The 21,489-nt window shown below is 36.5% G+C and overlaps 1 protein-coding gene across 4 annotated transcripts in view; it reads left to right on the top strand.

Annotated features, from left to right (window-relative positions):
- The window catches only part of TOLLIP (toll interacting protein), a 30,060-nt gene extending 9,214 nt beyond the window's left edge, over positions 1-20,846 (top strand). Inside the window, exons 2-7 of one of the 4 annotated variants that reach the window (XM_052810801.1) lie at positions 313-462; positions 4,418-4,600; positions 5,741-5,893; positions 7,277-7,367; positions 11,370-11,390; positions 17,344-20,846. In XM_052810801.1, the coding sequence (XP_052666761.1) occupies positions 313-462; positions 4,418-4,600; positions 5,741-5,893; positions 7,277-7,367; positions 11,370-11,390; positions 17,344-17,558 (813 nt within the window). In that variant the 3' untranslated portion in view covers positions 17,559-20,846. Of the gene's footprint in view, positions 1-312; positions 463-4,417; positions 4,601-5,740; positions 5,894-7,276; positions 7,368-8,139; positions 8,309-11,369; positions 11,391-17,343 lie in introns of those variants that run through there. The other 3 variants (XM_052810802.1, XM_052810804.1, XM_052810803.1) reach the window with 3 other exon arrangements.
- The last annotated feature ends 643 nt before the right edge of the window (positions 20,847-21,489 follow it).

Raw genomic sequence — 21,489 nt, 5'->3', positions numbered from 1 at the left:
AACTGGGTAGCTCTGACTTTTGCATGGATTACTAAAATGTTTAGTTGCAGAGCAGCCTTGGCTCTGTATGTCCTACTTTTCTTCAGAGGCTTACGTTGGAAATTAGTGGGTTTAGAAATGAGTATGAGAACATTCCCTACGTGAGCTGCAGTTTTGTCATTTAATTAGTTCTTTGTTCATGCTGTCAAAACTAGACTAAGTTCTGCTGAACATTTTTGCTAAGCTTTTCTTTGATTTATATTCTTTTCTCTTTTTCATTATGAAAGTGGAAGACTTAAGTTTGTGTTTTTCCTTTTTCTTTTCTTTTTTAAGGTATATGTTGGTGAGCTTCCTCAAGATTTTCTTCGCATTACCCCAACCCAGCAGCAACAGCAAATCCAGCTGGATGCCCAGGCAGCTCAGCAGCTACAGTATGGAGGACCAATGGGTACAGTAGGCAGACTCAGCATTACTGTAGTACAGGTATAAATTGTACCATCTTTGTACAATTAAGTAATTGTAATTAATTAATACAATTAATCTTTTTTGATCAGTGGCCACAAAAAGATTTTGTGTTGGAATTCAAGTTACTAAATTGCTTGTATATAGGGAATGAGTAATTTTTAAAATTTTTGTAGCTTCCTGGTTCTGTACATCAGTGTTTTGTCCAGTTTCATGTTTCAGAGCTGCATCGTGCATGGTGCAGCAGTGTTCTGTAAACCTTGCTATTATAGCACATAATCAAATAAACTCATGGTTTTTTTACAATGAACAGGTTTCTCTTAAAACTTCTGTTAAGAATGCTTCCTATAAAAACACTTTAATATGAAAGACATTAGCAATTTTGAGAATATTGTAGGGAACTGCAGTTGAGTTACATATTTTTCTTTAAGTGACTGCTTTGTTCCATCCCGTTTCCTCTAATGCATTTGCTGTTTTTCCTAGTGTTTTCTGCAGGCTTTCTTATTTATCACAAGTGTTTAGTCCTAGCCCTTTATTTTCTACTTCTTTTCTCTTGTTATCCTTTCTTTTATCTCTTGGCAGTACTGTATTACTGCATTCATTATGCATAACATTTCAGGTTTTAAAACTTGTCTGTCTTAACACAATTCCGTTTATCTATGTTAGCATACCAGATGTCCTTCGTATTAACTTAACACACTTCATCTATTTACAAGTGCTGTTTTCAAGTCATTCTCTAAAAACATACCAAAGTGGTATTTAGCCTCAAATTTAGCACCAAGCCAGGAATAGTACGCATACGGTTACAGCTTCCATGGTGAGGTCCTTATTGGGGAGTAAACCTATATAGGGTCTCTCAGGGAAAGAGGCACCAATCCTCCTTCCTTTCTATGTCTTTCGCTGGTCAGTTTGCTCCTTCACAGCCAATATCCTTCCTTTGCAAACTGGAGATAATGCTTTCTCAAAGTTCATTACTTCTAAGGTCTAGACACTTGAACTCATTCATTGCATTCAGTTGCAGCCCTCTTTCTAGTTCTGATGAGTTTCCCAATCTGTGTTCAGAGAGTGTAAGATTGGAAACCTCTTCTGCAACTTTGAACAGCAGAAAAATGTTACCACTTTTGAAGCATAGTGGAAGAAGCTTTATTATAATTTTTTTCCAGAGCTAGGAATAGATGATTCAGGTTAAACCTCAGGCCCATAAGGAAACAAAACATTTATCAAATAAGATGCTGTGTCTCAACTCTCTTGCAGTTTCTAGCAACTTGTATGCTACTCCATAGGTTGTTCATCTTTGGCTATTTGCTTGGACAGCTTGAAGTACTTTTTGTCACAGGATGTTGATCCAATCAGTATAGATGGTAGAAGTTCCTGGGGCAGATAAGGGGGCAGACAGTACAGTGTTTAAGAAGGAGTTTTGCATCTTACTTTGAGTGGCTATGTACAGAAACATCCATATTCCTGTTTGGATGGTTGAACTGATGGAGTTGATACCGGTCTTTATCAGGTTCAATCCTCGTTTATTTTTAGGTGCTTGTGCAGACAAGAAAAAAACCCATGTATCTTGCTTGAAGGGTAAAACCTAATGGCTGTTCTTGATGCCATGTCTGTAAGTTAACCACTTGTTATAGAATCACAGGGTAGTTGAGGTTAGAAGGGACCTCTGGAGTTTACTTAGTGCAAACCTTATCCCACTGCTACCTCCTCCCTGACCCCCTGCCAGTCCCTTAATCAAGGATTAAGGAGGATGTTGTATATGTGGAAAGGCTGAGAGAGCTGTGGATGAGATTCCCCCAAAGACTGTTCCCTGAGTAGTCCCTGCCATCAGGTTTTTATGAAGACGACACCTGGGCTCTTTTCAGTGCTGTCTAGAGGAAAGACAAGAGGCGCAGTGAGCACAAATTGAAATACAGCAAGCTCTATTTAAATATATAAAAAAATCTTTTTACTGCGGGAGTTGTCAAGCATCAGAACAGGTTGCCCAAAGGGCTTGTGGAGCTGCGGAGACACTCAGAACTTGCCTGAGCATCTGACTGTGCTTCGAGTGGGGAGCTTGGACTAGACAATCTCTAGGGGTCCCATCTACCCTCAGCCATTCTGTGATTCTGTGAAACCCTTAATTGTTAGTGGCCCTTTGCTGGACTCATTCAAGTATCACCATGTCTTCTGCTAGGCAGCCCAGAACTAAAGAAAACAGTACTCCAGATATGGTCTTCCTAGTGCTGAGTAGAAGGGATCATCTTCCTTGACCTGCTAGCTGTGCTTTTCCTAATGCAGCCCAGGATGCTGTCTGTCTTCTTTGCTGCAAGGGCACATTGCTGGCTTATCTCCAACTTGGTGTCCACCAAGACCCCCAGGTCCTTCTCTAGAAAGCTGCTTTCCAACCAGTTAGCCCACAGCCTATAGTCATGCATGTGGTTATTCCTCCACAGGGGCAGAACGTTGCATTTTCATTTGTTGAACTTTGAGATTCCTGTCTGTGCAGTTCTCCAGCCTGTCGAGGGAGTACATACTCCCTCTGAATGGCAGTACAACCCTGCAGTGTCCCCAGAGATAGTCTTCTGTACCTGTCTGGGAGTTTATGCAAGAATGCAGCAGGAGTCTTGGCTGCATATTGGGGCATGTGGCATTCCAGATAGGAGACTTGTCATGGCATAGTTAACCTGTGGAACATGAAAAGCTGGTTGAAGTCTTTTGTGTTTAAATATGTGTTGGTGAAGTATGTAGAGCAGCATGCCTTAATTCTGTTACTGAAACTGGTGGAAGATCAGAAAATGTTTTGGGGAAAGTACTGCTTTTTTTTTTTTTTTTTTTCTTGCAGATATAATGGACTAGTGGTGAGTTTGTCTAAGCACAGTTGATTGTGTCCTCTTAAATTACTAGGCAGACAATTTATAGGCTCTTTTTTCTTTCGGTGAAGTTTTATGATAAACTGCTTAATCTTGGGACTTCAGAGTTTAGAGAGTGCATAATTTAGGTGCCAACTTTCCTAATTTAATTGTTAAGCCCACATTTACAAGAAACAGTTTGAGACCTTTCTCACTAGCTCTAATGTATGAATTACTGAACCAGCATGTGCCCTGAAGGAGAAAAGGGCTTTCCAGGCCAGAGCTGCAGCCATTGTGACTAAATCTTACGAAGTCTCAACTGTTCCAGTTCTTTAAATGTCCTGTAGGTGGGAGGCATCCTAGGCACCATATTTTGTCACTTACTGTAAAAAGAACTATAGGCTGCTTAGTACAGGCCAGAGAAGCAGCATCTCCGAAAAGTCTGATTTCTACTTTGGCATAGCTATGCAACAGTACTCAGTGTTGTCTTCAGGACTGTCATCAACTTGTTTTGTTCTATTCTTCTGGTGTTACAGCAAAAGTATGTTGGATATCTTCTGATTCTATACAGTACCTGCTTTTATAGTAACGTTGAACTTAAGTTGCCCACTGAATTAAGTTTTTTAACCACTTGGAAAAGTATGATCTAGATTTTTACCTCAATTGAACTGCTTTTGCAGTTTGTGCTTTTATATTGTGTGATATTCTTGAAGCTACTGGATTTCTGTAATTCATCCTTTAAAAGTACTTCAGTGAAATAAGACAGGCTGCCTATCATGTTAAGTTTATGACTGTATATTGGAGAGCAGATACCTAGGCAGAAATTGAACTTGCTACTATTTCCTTGTAATCATGTATCTTTTGGTTTGGTATGAAGTAACTTATTTTAGCTGTGGCAAAGATGTGTATATTCTACAACAGACAGCTTAAAAAGAGGTTCCCTTTTCAAGTCTCGTTTGAGAGCCAGACGCTTGGCTTATGTTTTAATCTGAATGCTGTTTTTCTTGATTTTTTTTTTTTCCTTCCTGTCTACCTCATAATTGAATCTAGTCCTTTGTTCAGTATTTGATTCTGTTGTGAACTAATAGTAATTAACTTCTCAAGTTAATGTAAATATTATACACTTACAGGCTTTCTTTTCTTTACAGGCAAAACTGGCAAAAAACTATGGAATGACCCGCATGGATCCATATTGTCGGATACGGCTGGGGTATGCTGTGTATGAAACTCCAACGGCACATAACGGAGCCAAGAACCCCCGCTGGAACAAAGTTATTCAGTGCACTGTTCCCCCGGGTGTGGACTCTTTTTATCTAGAGATATTTGATGAGGTCAGAACTGCTGGTTGTTTTTTTTTTTATATATATTTTTATTCATTTTTTTCCCCTTCCCCATCTCCTGTTTGGACTGAGGTTTGGGTGAAATCTTGCAAAAAAAGGGTTGAGTTGCCAAAGGCTGTTTCTTAGCTGTGCTCTCTGGGAGATGGCGAACATTTTTCAGAATCCCAAGAGCAGCAATGCGTAAGGCTTCACTCTTCCCCAAGAATGTCAGAACTGTTACTTTTCCTTTGGTAGCTGATAAGGGGCATTAGCAGGGTTCCCTGCAAAGGAAGAGAAGCAAAAATGTCTGAGTGGTGTTTAAGCTCCTCTTCGCTATCAGAATGCCCTGCATCTTATATTCTGTACTGTCCCTATTAAAAATAGCCTATTTATACAATACTGTTTTACTCAGAAATTCTTCAGTGTTGTTCTAACCCAGGAGGAGCTTGGAAGCTTTCCCAAGCTCGGAAATGCTCCGAATAAAGCTGTCAAATATAGACTGTGTGTAGTCTCTAGGATTTATTAGCAGAAACTAAGAAGCTACAACTGAGGCTAAAGTCTGTGGTTTGCCTTTTTTTTTTTTTTTTTTTTCCTGCATCTCTTACTGTGTGTAGTAAAACTTGACATGGCAGCAGCTGTGTGGTCATTATACGAGTGAGGCTTTTGGATGCTATTTTGTGGGCTTAGTTGATTGGTTGAAGTGTCTGTTTCATTGCTGCAACTGGTGTGGCAGATCAGTACTTGTGTCTGCTCTTGAATTACTGGAGTTCACAGCCTATTGTAGTAGTGTAAACAGAAGCTGTTTACTTTCATTTAATGGCCTCTGATATGATGTCACTACATTCACACAGATGAGGCTGCTATTATGTTGTATTTCTACAAGTGTTCCGCTTCAGGTTTTCAATTTCTTCTTATTAAATATCTGCAATCAATCTATAATCCCATTTAAGCAACATTCATCCTTCTTGGAAAGGAGATGGTTAAAACATTTACCAACACTTTAGTAGTTTCAAAAGAAATAACTTAAAAAATAAAATTGGCAAAGTGAAATAACATAAAGCTGAAGGAAGTGTTAGTCAAGAATAATTTTAAGATTTTTTTTTTTTTTTTTAGAACAATTAACTTGATAATATTTTTTTAATTGTATTCCAGCGGGCCTTTTCAATGGATGACCGCATCGCTTGGACACACATTACAATTCCTGAGTCTCTGAAACAAGGAAATGTGGAGGATGAATGGTACAGCCTGAGTGGAAGGCAGGGTGATGACAAGGAAGGAATGATTAATCTGGTTATGTCGTACACGGTAAGCCAAGTTTGAGGTGGGAGGAGGAAGGGAGAGAAGCTTGCTAGGTAGTGGGAAGGAGGTATTTTAGATTGAAGTAGAAGGAGTTCCATTGTACCTTGCTGGGTGTTCGTGTGTGTTAGCATTTAAAATAATTATACTTAACTTTGGGAATAGCAGTTAAAAATATTAGTTAAGGCAGTAAATACTTTTTGGTGAGGTGGTAAATCCGTATTTATTTATCTGGCTTTGCAATTACAAAAATTCAGCTTATTCCTGTGCTAATAGAAGTACAAAAAAGAAATCCTGAGTCAAATGGTCCATTGCAATTTCTAATTTAATCATAATAATAAATTAAAAGCTTTGTGGAATCTAACAATAACTTCTGCCCCTAAATCTTTAGAAATTCATGTCAATTTAAAAGCAAAAATAATGGAAACTCTTCTCTGTCTTGGGTCTTTCTTGGATAGTTTGAATGCTCTTTATGACAACTTTGTTTTTCACTTCCATTCTTGTTCACTTGGTGCTCCTGGTCATAAACTGCTGACTTACACTAGTCCATTTAGCAGCTCATGGACTACTCTCTCATCTGTCACCTTTGTCTTAAGTAGCTGTTGGACAGTACGTGCAGCCCTAAATGCTTCATACTAGTCTTGTACGTCATCAAAAGTTCGAAGTTGCTGTTGAGTGCACAACTGGGAACAGATGTTCCCTGCTGTTTCAAATTCACATTCTGCCCCACATGAACAGTTGTTCCATTACCCCTAGGAGAAATGATTTTGTAATTAACCTTTAAAACTGTCTGCCCATGAATGTACTGTACATAGAATCTGACCTTTTAATATTTTCCAGGATCAAACTGAACAGGAATTGTGGTAGTAAAAGGGAATGGTGTTAAGTTGATATTTTGTTTAAAGTACTGGTTTACCTCAGAAATAATTGATTTAAACTAAAACTTGCTTCTTGGAGCAGTATACTGCTTTTAATAAAAATCAGGTTTGCTCTAAGATATCATTTACGATGAGTTATGTTGTATATTTATTTCACAAGAATAAGGAGTAAAAGCTGATAAAACCCATATTATAAAATAATTTGCTTCAGTAACAAAATTTCAGTGACAAAATTTATCAAACTGTTGCAAAAGGCTACTTCGACATGATGTGTTTATATTCATTTACAGGCAAATTAACTGTCACTTAAAAGGATGGTAGTTCAGCTAATTTGCCAGAGATTTTGCTCAATGTAGATTAGCACTTAGTATAGTCATATTGTAATATTGAACATGGATTTGCAATGTGACGATTTGCTTGCAAATACTGTTTTAATTGTTTTAATTGCTGGTTTAGTGTTTTTCTATTTCTTGAGTAGTTCTAATCTGTTCTAACCTGTGCTTCTTGTGTCAAGTCTTTGCCAGCTGCCATGATGATGCAGCCCCAGCCAGTGGTCCTAATGCCCACTGTATATCAGCAAGGAGTTGGATATGTGCCTATAGCAGGTATGTTTTCTCTCCTTGAAGACTCTTAAAACTTCCAGATAAAGGGTTTTGCAGAAGTAACTACTAAATTTCTCTTGTTTTTCAGAATATAAGGGAAGCTATAAATTATTTTGTCCTTAACCATTTTTCCCATGATACATTTTTGGGAGGAGAAGAGTGAGTGAATTAAGTGTAGGTCTGCTTTCAGTCTTGTACCCTGTTTAAGGGAGCTGTGTGAGTTTGATTAAATGGATTAAAATGACTTGGAGCAAGTAGCTTGAAGCCTTCTCTTTTTGAGTATTTATTTTAGACTTAGGTCACTGAATAACTAAATATATAGCAGACTGCACTCTAATATAATGTGTGCTTATTTAAATGGTGGCAATCCATGTGTGAAACTCTTCAGACTTCAGAAAGTGCACCAAATGACTTCTGCTGTCGTAACTGCAGCTTAAATAGCCCGTAAAGGGATTGACTCTTCTGTGGTCTTTGAATATGCTTTGTTGGAGACTTGTTACACAGAATGTTAAATGTGTAGCACAGCGAATGAAAAATGTTAGGGAGCTCTGAGACAGTTACATAGATACATCAAGAAGAGCTAAAGCAAGTATTGTCAGTTCTCTTGGTCTGTGCAAAGTAAGTTTTGGACTTGTATAGAAAGATGTGTTAATTTTGGTTTTGTAATTTTTCTATCAAAGATGAAGAGTTTGAAGTATGTAAATAAGCTTGAATTTGCCCTACTTGGATTACTGATAAGTAAAGTTCAGCTGGGTTTTTTCTGTTTCGTTTACAGCTCTGACAAGCTCCAGTTTGTTGTATGGACATTTATTCAGCAATATCTGTTCTTTTGGGGGAAAACAAGACATAAATTTACATATTTTGAAATTCTTTGCATACAAGTGTATGAATGAGTGATAGTGTGTGGGACATAATCACAGTACTAAGGCTGACACAACAAATTTTTTTTTTTTTTTTTTTTAAAGACTCAATTCCTGATTGAATTTAAAACTTCATTCTCTGTAATCTCCTTAACAGAAGACTGGATATGTAACTTAAACAATCATACCTCCTGTTTAATTTTTATAGAGTTAAGTTAGAGAAAAAAAAAAAAAAAAAAAAGTTTGGTTACATACTTTATTCCCCGATGAACACATGCCATTTGCTTCATTTAAAGTGCTTTTATCTCTATAGCTTAATTCTCAGGATTTAAGTCTTGCTTGCTTTGCCAGTGAACTAGTTTCAACTTGTGTGTGCATCCTGAAGTGTGATTCCATTGTGGTAAGCCAGACTTCTGTGTAGATTTTCTGTGTTTGAATTAGATGCCATATCTTTTTTGCTTGTAGGTTCATCGCATCCCTATAGACTGAAGCAGTTAGCAAACTTCAAATATAGTTATCTTTTGTATGGTTAAAAGAAAAATGATAGCTGGGGTGGTACATATAGCAATGTAATAGAAGGTGTGGTAGAATTTCTTGAACAGATCAAAATGAGAATATTTGTATTGCAAAATTACTGTGCTAGCCAGAGTACAAACAGTAGAAATGAAGAAGAGGCTAGTTTCAGGTATAATTGAAACTAGACATAGAACTGAACAGATAAAACTGATACTAGACCTTCAAAGCTGAAAAACAAGTACAGTGGTGTATCTTGACAGTCAGATCTTAGTGTTCTGTAAATTTTTTATCTTGAATATTTTCAGTAAAACTTATTAAATCTACTTGGACAAGTGAAGAAATAACTAATATTTAGCAAATGATAGTAATGCCTGACATTTTAGCATATAAGAATTTGCCTTTATGTAACAATTTTATTGTTCTGTGTGTTGGAGTATTGCCCTTCTGGAAAGACCCAGTGTGCTTGTTTTAAATACTGCTATGATAATCTTCTGTATTAAAAATTCTTCCTGATTCTATGACTTGTGTTTTTAAAGCATGGCAAAGGCCCACCCCTCGATTTGAACTTTTTTGTTCTGGGAAAGCTTGAATGTCCTTCCTTCACTTTATAAATGCCAAACTTATTACAAGCCACCTTTGACCTATTTTTGATAATTTTTTTTAATATTGCTGTGCTTCGTATTTGCTGTTCTTGAATTTCTGTGGGCAACATCAAAATTTCTCAAAGCACTGAGTTTTAAAGCTTTTGCCTGTTCACTAATCAATGACCCACTCATAGTAATTAGATGGATAGTTAGGTTTGGACTTTGAAAGTGACTTGACTTCAGAATACTTTTACTGTTTCATACATTTAATTGTATGGCTTAATAAAAGTAATTTCAAATTATAAAAGGAACCAGTAGTGCATCTTGGAAGACATGGAGTACTGTCAGAATGTTTTCTATATACTGAACTAGATGCTCTTCCTGGATTCTGTAAACTCTTTCAGAAAGGTGAATGCAAACTACTGACCTTCCCTGCCCAGCTGAACTGACTGTATCTTCTGGGAAAACTCTGTTGGTACACTTTCTTTGGAACACTGTACAGGGTTTTCTCTCTTTTTGAGACTTCTTCAAGAAGGGCACTGGTAGGAGGACATCAGTATACTCCACAGGAATATGTTTACCTTCTTCCCATCTTCTTAGTTCAGGCTTTTTACCTACCCAGTTAAATGAGTGTAGTCAATAAGCAAGTTCTATCTGTTTTTTTCAGAAGAGTGGAAGAGCAGCACTGAATAGTTTATTACATCTGAAATGGAGGATATTCTGCTGTTGGACAAGACACTTAAAATCTAAGTCTTATCTATGATGGAAATACAGTGGGTAGAGTAAAATGCTTATCCAGACAGTTTTAACAATTATTTGTTAACTGTCCAAAATTATTGTGCTTTAAAGAGACATGTTGTCAAGTCAAATTTAGCTGTGTCACGAAGGCCAAGCTGTTTTTTCTGTAATAGAAAATTTCTGTTCAAAACTTACTATATGTAACTAACCTTCTAATTAAGGTCAAAGCAACTAATTCCTCTCACACTTATCTCTATCGTACAAGCTGAGGTAAATAGTAGCAAGCAGTTAGTCACTGTGGTAAGCAGGTGAAGCTTGAAATGCCAACACAAGTAATGTTCTTTTCCCCACATTTGATGGTAGATATTACAGAGCTGTGATGAGAGCAGAAATAGCCATAGAATATTCTTGCACCATGTTAATTAAATTAAAAAGTTTTAAAAATTAAAAACTTCTGACAATAGCGCTAATTGCTACAAGCTATAGTTGCCATAGATGATATATCTATGGATTGGGTTAGGGAAAAGTTGAACTTGTCAATCCTGTTACTCTTCTAAAAGTTGAGTTTATCTACCATCTCTCCCTGTTTCTTTTTCTAAAGATTACTTAATTTAGGGTGTAGAATATTGTGATATAGTAGTTGCTTACAGTCCAAGCTGATCTTCTTGATAGTGTATTAAAAACAGCTAAAAAAAGTTAGTTCAATAAGCAAGCTATATTTCTTATCAGCTAAGTATTTGTGGGGTAAATAGGAAATCTATTTGTAGTCTAACTTATAAACACCTGTGTAAAAAGTAGGTTTAAACCTCATGTGTTTCAGGGCCCTGTCAGAGTCCAGAATATCATTTTTATATTGAGGCAAAGTTGTGTGTATATGTACATTACTCCTTTAGGTGTCTGTATTGAGTTTCGTGGGTTAGCTTGTGATGTTATTGGTATTTGTTCAGCAAACCATGGATTTATGTTGTCCTTTGTGGGCTATAAAATGTAATCCTTGATGCAAACACTTGCTAGCTTACTTATTTTGAAAAGAATTCCTCTCATTGTTATTTCTGTAAAAACAGCACACTTAGGAAACTTGTTCAGAGCGCTGAAGCAAATTAGTTGGGACACTGAATCCTAGCAGCATTTAGTTTCTGATATTGGGTAGTTTAGATTTTACCCAATTGCCTCAGTTTATCCTGAAAAGTTTATCCAACTTTCACCTTTCAAAGCTAAATGATTCACTTCCTTTTAAAAATAGATTAATATTTCTTTCCCATGTCTTATTCCTTTCCCCTTGCCCCTTCATTTTCACCTATCTTTAGGGCTTGAGTACTTTGCTCTGGGTAAGTTTCCAAGCTCTTTTCTCACTCTCATCCTCATTGACTTAAGAGTCTTTGCATGAACTCATCTGAACAGCTTCATTTGTTACAGCAGACTGTATCACAAGGTATTGCCACTTGGATGTCATAGTAGAACAGTTTAATGCATCTCCTGGAAATCTTTAAAGCCCCTCTAATCTGTTGGAAAGTCTTTAAAGTCATCTGCTCAGCTTCAAGCTATGATGATTAAAGTAATTGGCGATAATGGTGTTGAGGGATAAAACGTGATGTTAATCTTCTGAAACTGTGGTATGTCAGTGAGCTATTCTAGGTGATAGTACTTGTTTCCTAGAAGAGAAAACTTAATCTTGCAGTTGTTCTGCTACTGCAAGGTTTGGGGAGAAGCAGGTAACATCATGACTTTTTTTTTCTAAACTTGACAGCAAAGACCTCGGTTCTGCAATGACATTGAGAAGACAGCCTGCCTATTGCTGTCTGTTAATCGTCATATAAGCCTTTTTTCAAAATGATAACACTTTTTTTTCATCGGTGTGTATCTTTCATGTGTATATGGTTTAGATCTGTGTCAGGTTAAGCATCTGACCAGAACTCTTAACAGCAAATTATGTTACAGGAAATGAATTTTCCTTCAATTTAGACTTACTTTACTATTACACCTTTGAATTCTGCAAAGATATTGTCACATACTTAACTTTGATAAAAGCATTGGTCTTTAATCGAGTATGTTCAGAAAATTCTAGAATTGCTCCTTGTGAGATAAAATGTCATTTCTTGATGCTCTGAATTTCAGAAAGATGCCGTAAATAAAACTGATGTGGTTGTGGCAACGTATTTGGTTTATTCAGAGCAGTGGGATTGTAGAATTTTTCTGTTGGTCCATATGCTTCACTTTTGCTTTTTTGCAAACTGCTAGAACACTTAAAAAAATAATTGAGATGATGGCATGCATATTTTAGCACTTTTTTTTTCCTGAAGCAAATATCATCAGGACCTATTTGTGTATTTTAAAAGAGGTGATACTGCATTCTTCCTTTAAATGAAAGAATTTGTGCTGAGAAGGTTCCTGAGTTTACTCTGAAAGGGTCTATGCATGGGACAGAATAATAATGAGTTAAGAAATTAAACATAGGGCACTTGACTGAACAAGAAAATAAAATAAAAAGTGTGTAATGCCTTGTGTGCAGTTAGAAAAAGTTTACCCTGTTAATTCTGCTTTGCTTCCATTGCTGCTCGTAGCAAATGACTTGCTATTGTACATACTTGTTTCATGCATTGGAATGTCACTGCTTATGCCAGCACGTTTGCCATTGCCATTTCACTGAATTGGAAAACAGTGCTCCATTCTTCTGGTTTATAACACTTACCTAATACCTGAGAGCAACACAGGAGTGTGTAATTCCATTGACAGTGGATTCTTACGTGGTTTAGTTTAAGTTTTCACCTGTTAGTGAAATGAGGTGCTTGATATGTAAAGCAGCTTTTTACTGAACATTGATAATTTTGAAGTTTATTATAAGTTTCTCTAATGACTGCATATATATATATATGTATATTTGCTAAATTTCACTGCATAGATCTAAGTTTATGCGTAAGTCTTGCTTACTATTTTGTAAATCAGAAATTATGGTTATTTTTAGCCTGAGTGTGGAACAAAGCAAAAAGCAAGGTACTCTTTAAATTGGTATTTGTATAGCTTGAATGTTGAGTTTCATGAAAAGTAAGCATTTATCGTGGAGGTATTTATTAAAAATCACTGTGATACTGACTTCCATTTGTATACAGTGTAGCTGTAGACAGCATAAACTAATTTTAGAACTGTAAGAGCTGAGAAAATGGATTTTGAAAATCATTGGTGAAAAACTATACTATCAGGAAATTTGTCTCTAAAATTGAATATTTAGATTGAAAATAGTTCTTGAATACTGCCTGTGCAGATGACGTGTCTTCATAATTACCTTGTTTTGGTGAAAGCAGTTAGAGAAGCTGTGTGCTGGTCTTGATTTTTTTTGACACTGACAAGACATGGAAACTTTATTGGTAAGCTGTAGGATGCTGTGGCACTTGGGAAGTGAGCCTCATGTTTCATTTGGATTAATATTTTAAACTGACCTCTTGTATGGACAGTTCCTACACAACTTAGGCTGATAGCTGGATAATCTTAGGGTGCTGGTGACTTACTGAAGAATATTAGGAAGCTTGTGTTAGAAGTAAAACATAACTTCTATTGCTCTGTTTTTTCAGGTACTTTGCAACTTTATTTTTTGAGGCCATACATCTTTGTTCACCTCTTGTAAATGTCTAGATTGTAGGAGGCATGAGGAATGAGTTGAGGCTTGTTGAAACTATAGAAGAGGCAGTCTGAAATGCTGATGGATGTGATTATTGGGTGAAATGTATTTGGAGTGCTGGTGAGGACTGCACAGTGGTTTGCCTCCAGGGTGCCCACAAACTCTTGATTCGCCAGATGTTCAAACGCATAGTGCCAGATGGAATTCCAGGGACCAAGTTCCAAATGGCATAGTAAGCTCTAGAGCTAAAGTTTAGGTTGTTGCGGAAGAGGCAATAGATATCCTTGGTAGTGGTGTGATGCAGGTGGCTGGGCAGAGACATGGTTCCAGTGTGCAGGTAATAAATTTATGGTGAGAGGGACATTTCTTTAGTTGCCAGCATGAACCTTTTCTAATATATGCAGCCTGTACATTAGACTTAAAGCATCTAGGTTCTTTCTTTGCTTCTAATAAAACTTAGGATGATTACAAGGGGAATTTTAAAATCAAAATTGCAGAACATTGGTAAATATGGAGGTGCTTACAAGTCAGTAATGCATCCCTTCAGACAGGATAGAAGTCCAAGTTGAGGAAAGAAATAGCAGAGTACATTAGGTAAGGTTATGATTGCAATGCACACAAACTATATTCAATTACAGTACCTTGTCAGCCAGAGTTGATGTAAGTTAAGATGGGTTTAGCTGATCCAACCTTGAATGTGAATTTTAATATAGCATTTTTAAAGCTGATAGAATAAAAGATAATCACTGAGATGCTAAAATATTTGTACAAGTTAGAATGAGCATAGAGGTTTCTGATGAAATAGTTACAGGTTAAAGAAAATCTTGAAGAGACAAGGTAAGTGTTGAAATTGCTCTTTGCCCCCCCCCCTTTTTTTTTCAGGAGATGTTAAGTCTGAATAGAAGTAGTATAATATAGTTGCAAGATGTTTGATCACTTAAGTACTTTAGTCATTATGCTAAGAGAGATGAGGCTGCCAAGAGGCACGCTTGAAAATGTTGTCAGTTATAGATCTGCTTTATGTTATGCTTTTTTGAGCAGTTGGTCAGAATTTGATAGAAGAGAAGCAGTTTTTGATCTACTCCTGAGTAATATATGAAACCTGGTTCAAAAAGTACCTTGTTTTGAAGATGTATAATAGTGGTGATGCAAAAGGTTCATCCTTTGTTTAACTTAAGGAGAAGCAATTAAGGTCACATAAAGCAAGCTAAACAGGTGAACTAAAAACTATGTTAAAAAGCTGTTAGCTGCACAAAGTAAATGCATGCCAAATTAAAAAAACAAAACAAAACAAAAAAACAAACAACAAAACAAACACAAAAAACCCCACTCTTGGAGAATCCTAAAAAATCTCTGCAGTAAAACAGTAAAGTAGGTTTCTGCCCAAAACAGGTAGGCCTGCCCAAATGAGGGGATGTGAGAGAGTTGAATTATATATTAAAACAAAACTGGTAATAAGGTTGGGTAACAAAGCTTTTGAAGATCAAATGTGTAAGGAGTTGAGAACTATTTATTTTAAAAAAGCAGAGAACCTAGAATAGTTTAGGTAATTAAGTGACTATAAAGATGTAAGTATATAAGGGAGTACAAAAAAACCCCAGTTGGAATGTGAGACCGTAATGCAGGGAGGAAGAAAGTGTTTGGTTTTGTCCTCCTTAGGAAGGAATGCTTTTTTTATGGAGAAGGAGCCTCAGATTATAATTTTAGAGTTTAACACTAATTGTTAAAGAGGGTCAGTAAGAAAATGCAGGTAAGATAACATTTATTCTCAGTCTTGTACTTTGGATTTTTTTTTGCCAAATGCAGTATGTAACCTATTGCTTAATTAGTCTTGCTTTCAGACGACTGGAGGATAGCAAACTGACTTTTTTTTTTAAAAACAGTTCTAAAGTAAATGCTTTCCCTATTGTATAAACTGATTAAAACCTATGGAGATTAGAACAAGCTGGTTTAAAACAAACTACTTAGTAGGTAAATTTCAGGAAGAGGTGATGTGGTTATGTAGGGAAAGCTCATACCTTAGAAATTATAGGTGTATGAGTATGTGGGTAAGAATGATGTGTATATCATCTTGTCAGCTGCATTTTGAAAATGATATCAGATGATATTCTGATACAATAAAGGTCCTCTTGTGGTTTAATAGCTATTTTGAAAAGCTGATGAACAGATAAAAATAAGTGATGAGTCATCCCCTAATGGAGGGAGGCCTTTGGTGGGGTGCATCATATTTTTAAAAAACTAATCAAGGGAAGGGGACTAATAGACAATTTGCCAAAACACAAACTCTTAGCAATTTTCTAAGTCTCTCTGACTGCAGGTGGTTGCAGAAGAATCTCATTATAGTAAATGGGAAATAAAATCGTATATTGAGGCTGGTGTTAATGTATTATGTGTAAAGAAAAATCTTAACTGATACATATTTGGTGATGACTTCTTGATTGGTCATTACTACACATAAAGATCTTTGAATTACTGTAGACTATTCTATGAAAATACCAGGTGAATAGTGTTTGAAATGGGATAAAATGCTTGAAAGCAAATAGAGAACAAATACAAAAACTTTCTCATGCTGCTGTATGCAGCAGTGCCATGCTTGTGTCAAGACGCAGGTAGTTATCCTTGCCCTACCTTAGAAACAGTACAGCAGAACTGGAAAAGTAACACACAAAGGTGTGGGACTAAGATAATTAGGGGTCTGGAACTACTTAGAGAAGAAGTAAAATACACCATTTTCAGAGGTGATAACAAAAGACTCTAGATGTATACTATACCTAGTTTCAGTTTCATGAAAACAAATGGTAGTTTTTTCAGCAATGGATCTATGCTTAATTAATGATAAAAGTTAAGTGATGAAAAGGGACTTCTGTCTAGTAATTCCTTTTAACAGGAATTAGAAAACTCATTTTCTAAAACTGCCTTTATAAACTGACAGTACTTTTAATTTTACACAGACGTATTAGAAGTTCATGAAAAAGTCAGATTAATTTTGTCCTCTGGCAGAGGAACAGGAAAAAGCAGTTTGTACCCCTATAGGCATAAGAGGAATTGTTCTTTTGCCAGTTTGTGACTCTGCAGGCTGAACTGCATGGAACTTTAACCAGGGAAAAACATTTGCTTATGAGTGTGGTCCAGTTTCCTACTGAACCTAAGTACTTTGCTTTCCTTTGAATGCAATGGAGCTTGCATTCATTGAATTTCTAAGTATCAGTAATGTGTATTGCTGATGTAAAACCATCTTTTTCATCACAACATAAATACGCTAGGGACTAAAATATGATCAGAGCAGGAGGGAAAAAAAACAACTACAGCATTCTGTGGTGTGTTTAGTGTTTGGTTAGTGATTCACGTGTAAACCTGGTTAATGCAAGCCATACCTAATTTTGAGCTGTACCTGTTGCCATACTGTAGTTTACCACTTCTGGAGCATAACTTGGGTAGAGAACCTGTTCCAGAAAAATGTATTCCGATTGCAACAGTCTAGGTATAATCTCTGCAATCTTTTTTTTTTTTTCTGGAGTATGTTAAAAAAAAAAAATTAAAAAAAATGCTGAAGTTGGTGGGTTGGGGTGAGTCATGAGCCGCTTTCTTTTTCAAAATCATTGATGATGATATTTTTTTTTTTCTACTCATGTATGTTTTGGTTTTTTTCTTCTGTTTTTTGCCTGCAGGGATGCCTGCAGTCTGTAATCCAGGCATGGTACCAGTGGCAATACCACCTCCTGCAGTCAACCCTCAGCACCTGTGTAATGAAGAGGATCTGAAATCTATCCAGGACATGTTTCCCAACATGGACAGGGAAGTAATCCGCTCAGTGCTAGAAGCTCAGAGGGGGAACAAGGATGCAGCTATCAACTCCTTGCTTCAGATGGCTGAAGAATCATAGATCCCAACTTTCTGCATAGTCCCTGTCCTTGATGCCACTTAATTTTACTTGCCAAGCCAGGGATTTAGCTAGAGGAAGAATTTCCCAACAGCTATCTGTTAGCGCATCCTTTGTGGAAGATTATAACCCTTTTCTCCTTGGACACTTGGATCTTTTTCACTTTCTTTCTCAATCTGTACATACTCAGTTTAGCTTATGTCCTACAATATAGCATTGAAGCATCTTTACTATCAGCTGTGCCCCGTGTGGCTATATTCTGATGGGGTGGGGAGTAATGCTGCTTTTTTTCTTTCTCTCTCCTCCTTTACACAAACTTGTTCTTACAAAGTAACTCTATGCAGTACAGGATTTACTACTGTTTGTTAGATTGGGAAAAAAAAAAAACCAAAACATGGAGGGTTTGCTCTTTAAACATAACTGATTTGTTAAAATATTTAGGTTTCATCAAGCAGCCTATTTCTGCCAGAAACTAAAAGAAAGACCCTTTTCTTGTCCTGTGGTGTTTAGTTATTGCTGTGATATATTCAACTGTTTCTGACTGAAGATTTTTAATTTAATAAGCTAAATTTCTTAGGTTGCGCTGTTGGTATTTGTAATGAGCATCTTCTATTCAATCTAGTCATCAGGCACCAAGGCAATACATTATCTGGCGTGCATTTGGGGCTTTATCCTCCCATATAGTATTGTTATGTATCTGTAAAATCTTAACAGGTAACTTTTAACTCGTACAGTATGTATTACTGTAGCAGAGACCAGGACTGAGCTCTGGTGTACTCCCACAGTTAATTGCACTCTGTAACTACTATTTCTGCATTCCCATGGCTATTTCAAAGGATAAGTGCAGAAGGAAAGATTTTTATACCTGGAAAGTTACTGAAGCCGTTAACAATTATTTAAGGTGGTGTTTTACATTAAAAAAGTAGAAATCTGTGATCTGGTTTTAAGGCTTCTTTCTTTACACCTATATTTCAGCAAAATTATAATTTTATATTAGTGGAAAAAACTATTGTATTTTTTCCTGTAATCCGAAATAAGAAGCATGAAAAGTAGCTTCAGAATCTTTGAATGGCATTATGAGTTGCTCAGTGACTTGTTAGACTACGGTTGCTGTAGTCGATCTGTTATTATTTGATGCAGATGGAAATAAATTCTTTGTGAGAAAATTTAACATATCTGAGTTATAGTCTGATCCTCAGAGGAGGTTGGAGGTTGCTTGTATTTATTGTTAGTGTTATTTTTTTTCCAGTAACAGTTCATTTTGGAGCTGCGGAATCTTACAGTATGCACCAGTTACAGCTGTTTGATAAATTTCTGAGGTGTCTGGTTTTATAGATGGTAAAGTAATGCACTTTAAATAGTATGCACCAGTTTATTTTTCCAGTGATGTGCAATGTTGCTGATTTATCTTTTTAATGCTTGATTTCAAATACTTTCTACAATAGCCATAGACCTTTATATTTTCGAGAGTTGGAACGAATGTACACTTGAAATCTAGGCTCTTGAGTCATGAGGACATTAAAGCCAGGTTTGGAATAGGGAGAAGGGACCCATATTCTCTTTTTCCCCATAATTGGTTTCATGTCCCACGCTTAAAATATTTTCTTTATTATCTGCTGAAAAGCTGATTTTATTTTTTCCCCCACCTACATTCAAGAAGCTTTTAGGTAGCACTGGCAGTAGAGCATGAATTTTTTTTTTTTTTTTTAAATGATTAAAAGTGATACTGAAACTTTAAAAATACAGCACCAAAAATCATCCCAGTTTCTGACCTTTTAAAGAAGTCTTTTCATAATGTACGATTTTAAGTTTTGTTATGAATCCCTTACCATCTTAAATTTACCGTTGAAAGCCTAAGTGTCTTTATACATCCTCCAATTGGCTTTTCAGTAATGAGATTCAAGGCTATAGTTTCTGTGTGCTTCAGTTGTAGAGTCACCACGATTTTATTTTCTAAAATAAAACAGGTGTTCTTCAAGAAACTAGTCTTGCCCCTTCCCTACAATCATGGTAAATTTTGTGATTGAGTAGGTGTAGAGGCATTTGGTCTTTATAGCACAGTGATTTGTGACATTGTCACCCAAAATGGTAAATCTTGGTAAGGATTCAATGCTTAGATATCTCCAGCAAGAGTCCCTTGCTCTAACTTTTACACAGATAGCATGAATTGCTAGGGATGGAACAATTCGGGGAAAATGTATATATATACAATTTTTATATTAAAATGTTGGGATCCATAATACAGCTTTTTATAAAAGCAAGTGGTCATGGTTCAATTTAATGGCTGGTAAATTGTACTGCAATCCTATTACAGCTCAATTTCAAGCACAGAATAAACACCTTTCAATCCTAACCACCAAGAGGGGGTAAATGCGAATGTTAGGTTAGCCAGGTTTATTCATAAACTAGGCTCTGGGCCTCTGAAGGAGGCTCCTGTTCTTAGAAATTTTTTGTTTTCTTTTGTTCTAAGCAAATGTTATGCAAAACTGTACGAGTTGAAGATGGGATATGTAGGAGCAGTATGGCCAGTAGATGGATTTCAGCATGTTACACTATACTTAAATATTGCTCTAGGGATTTTTTGTCTTGATTTAATTAAGCATTGTAGCTGAAATTCTACGTCAAGATGTGCTACTTTATCTTGTTAAAAAGAACAAAACACTGATCATAAGCCTACTCAGCTTTTCAGCATATATATCCTCTCGGTCAAACTGTTCATTGTCAGGTTTGAATTGGAGAGAGATAAAAAAAGGCAGGGAGTGTTTAGTTAATCTGGGGTCTGTGAAATTAAGGTATTGGAACTGAAAGTCTGTTTCTTGATTTAAAACAAATAAATTGTCACCCATTATGATTGTGGCTTTTGACAGAATGCTAATGGGATAATACTGTGTTTGATGCTGCTCTTCTGCTCAACAGCTTCCAGCAGCTTGGAGCCAAAGCCAGCTGTATAAGGCTGGCACCTGCTAAAAGTTAGTGCTCTTAGTACTAGTTTGAGTCCTGCCAAGAGCCTAAACTTGCTAAAGGTAGGAACATTTTTTGTCTAGCTAGGTCGTTGCTACTTTCTTCTCTACTGCTCTTTGCATCTGCTGATGGTACTGAATGTTTTTTCCCTTACAAATGTTATTGCTTTTTTGGTTGATATGTAATACCGTACAGAGGATGTTTTTTGCTGTAATAATTCTGAAGACATTGTTTCTCTGTATTGAGGTCCAGTGTCCAAATGTGTTTCTTGCACTCTAAAGTACATTAACTTTTTCATTCTAATTTAATAAATGTATAATCCAAATGAAAGCGTACTACGTGTCTGTTGGAGAGGACCACCATTTGAGTCTTTGTTTATAGACTGATCTAGAATTTAATTTTCAGTTACTGTCTTTTATTTAGTCTTGCGCATTAGTTAACAAGTTACAGTGGTTTTTAACATGATCATCTGGTGGGACTAGTACAGTAAATGCTCACAAGTATTTTACACATTCATCTCTAGGTAGATGCCCTTTTCTAACTCTTCTAGGTGCTACTTTCTCAAAATGTTAAGGTATTGCAGGCCTAGAGGACAGAATGAGGCAGTAGCGAGGCATTGTTCAAAGGGCAATGTTGGAGGGCAAGGGAGGAGGCAAGAACGGTGTGTGGGGATGGAGGACATGCTCTGCAGTGTGAAGGGATTGAGAACTCTGTAGATGAGTGGTGTCTAAGTGAAGAGTTATGAAATAGACCTTGTTATGTGCTATTTCAGCTACAGTAGGAGCTGGCTTTATCTGCTAATATGTAACTACTGAAATTTAAAGATTTGGTTTACATAGCATCTCTTTTTAGTTCTGTGGTTGACTGCAAAGTTATCTGAGGTCCTCTTTCTCACTTAACAGCATTGCTATGCTCCATGATGATTTATCAACTGCTTGTGTCTCGTATTAGTGTATTAAGCTAACATTTTGGG

This window comes from Harpia harpyja, chromosome 16 (genome assembly GCF_026419915.1).
Source record: "Harpia harpyja isolate bHarHar1 chromosome 16, bHarHar1 primary haplotype, whole genome shotgun sequence".
NCBI classification, from domain to species: domain Eukaryota; kingdom Metazoa; phylum Chordata; class Aves; order Accipitriformes; family Accipitridae; genus Harpia; species Harpia harpyja.
Note: the sequence above shows the minus strand (reverse complement) of the source record. Positions and strands in the feature narration are given on the sequence as shown.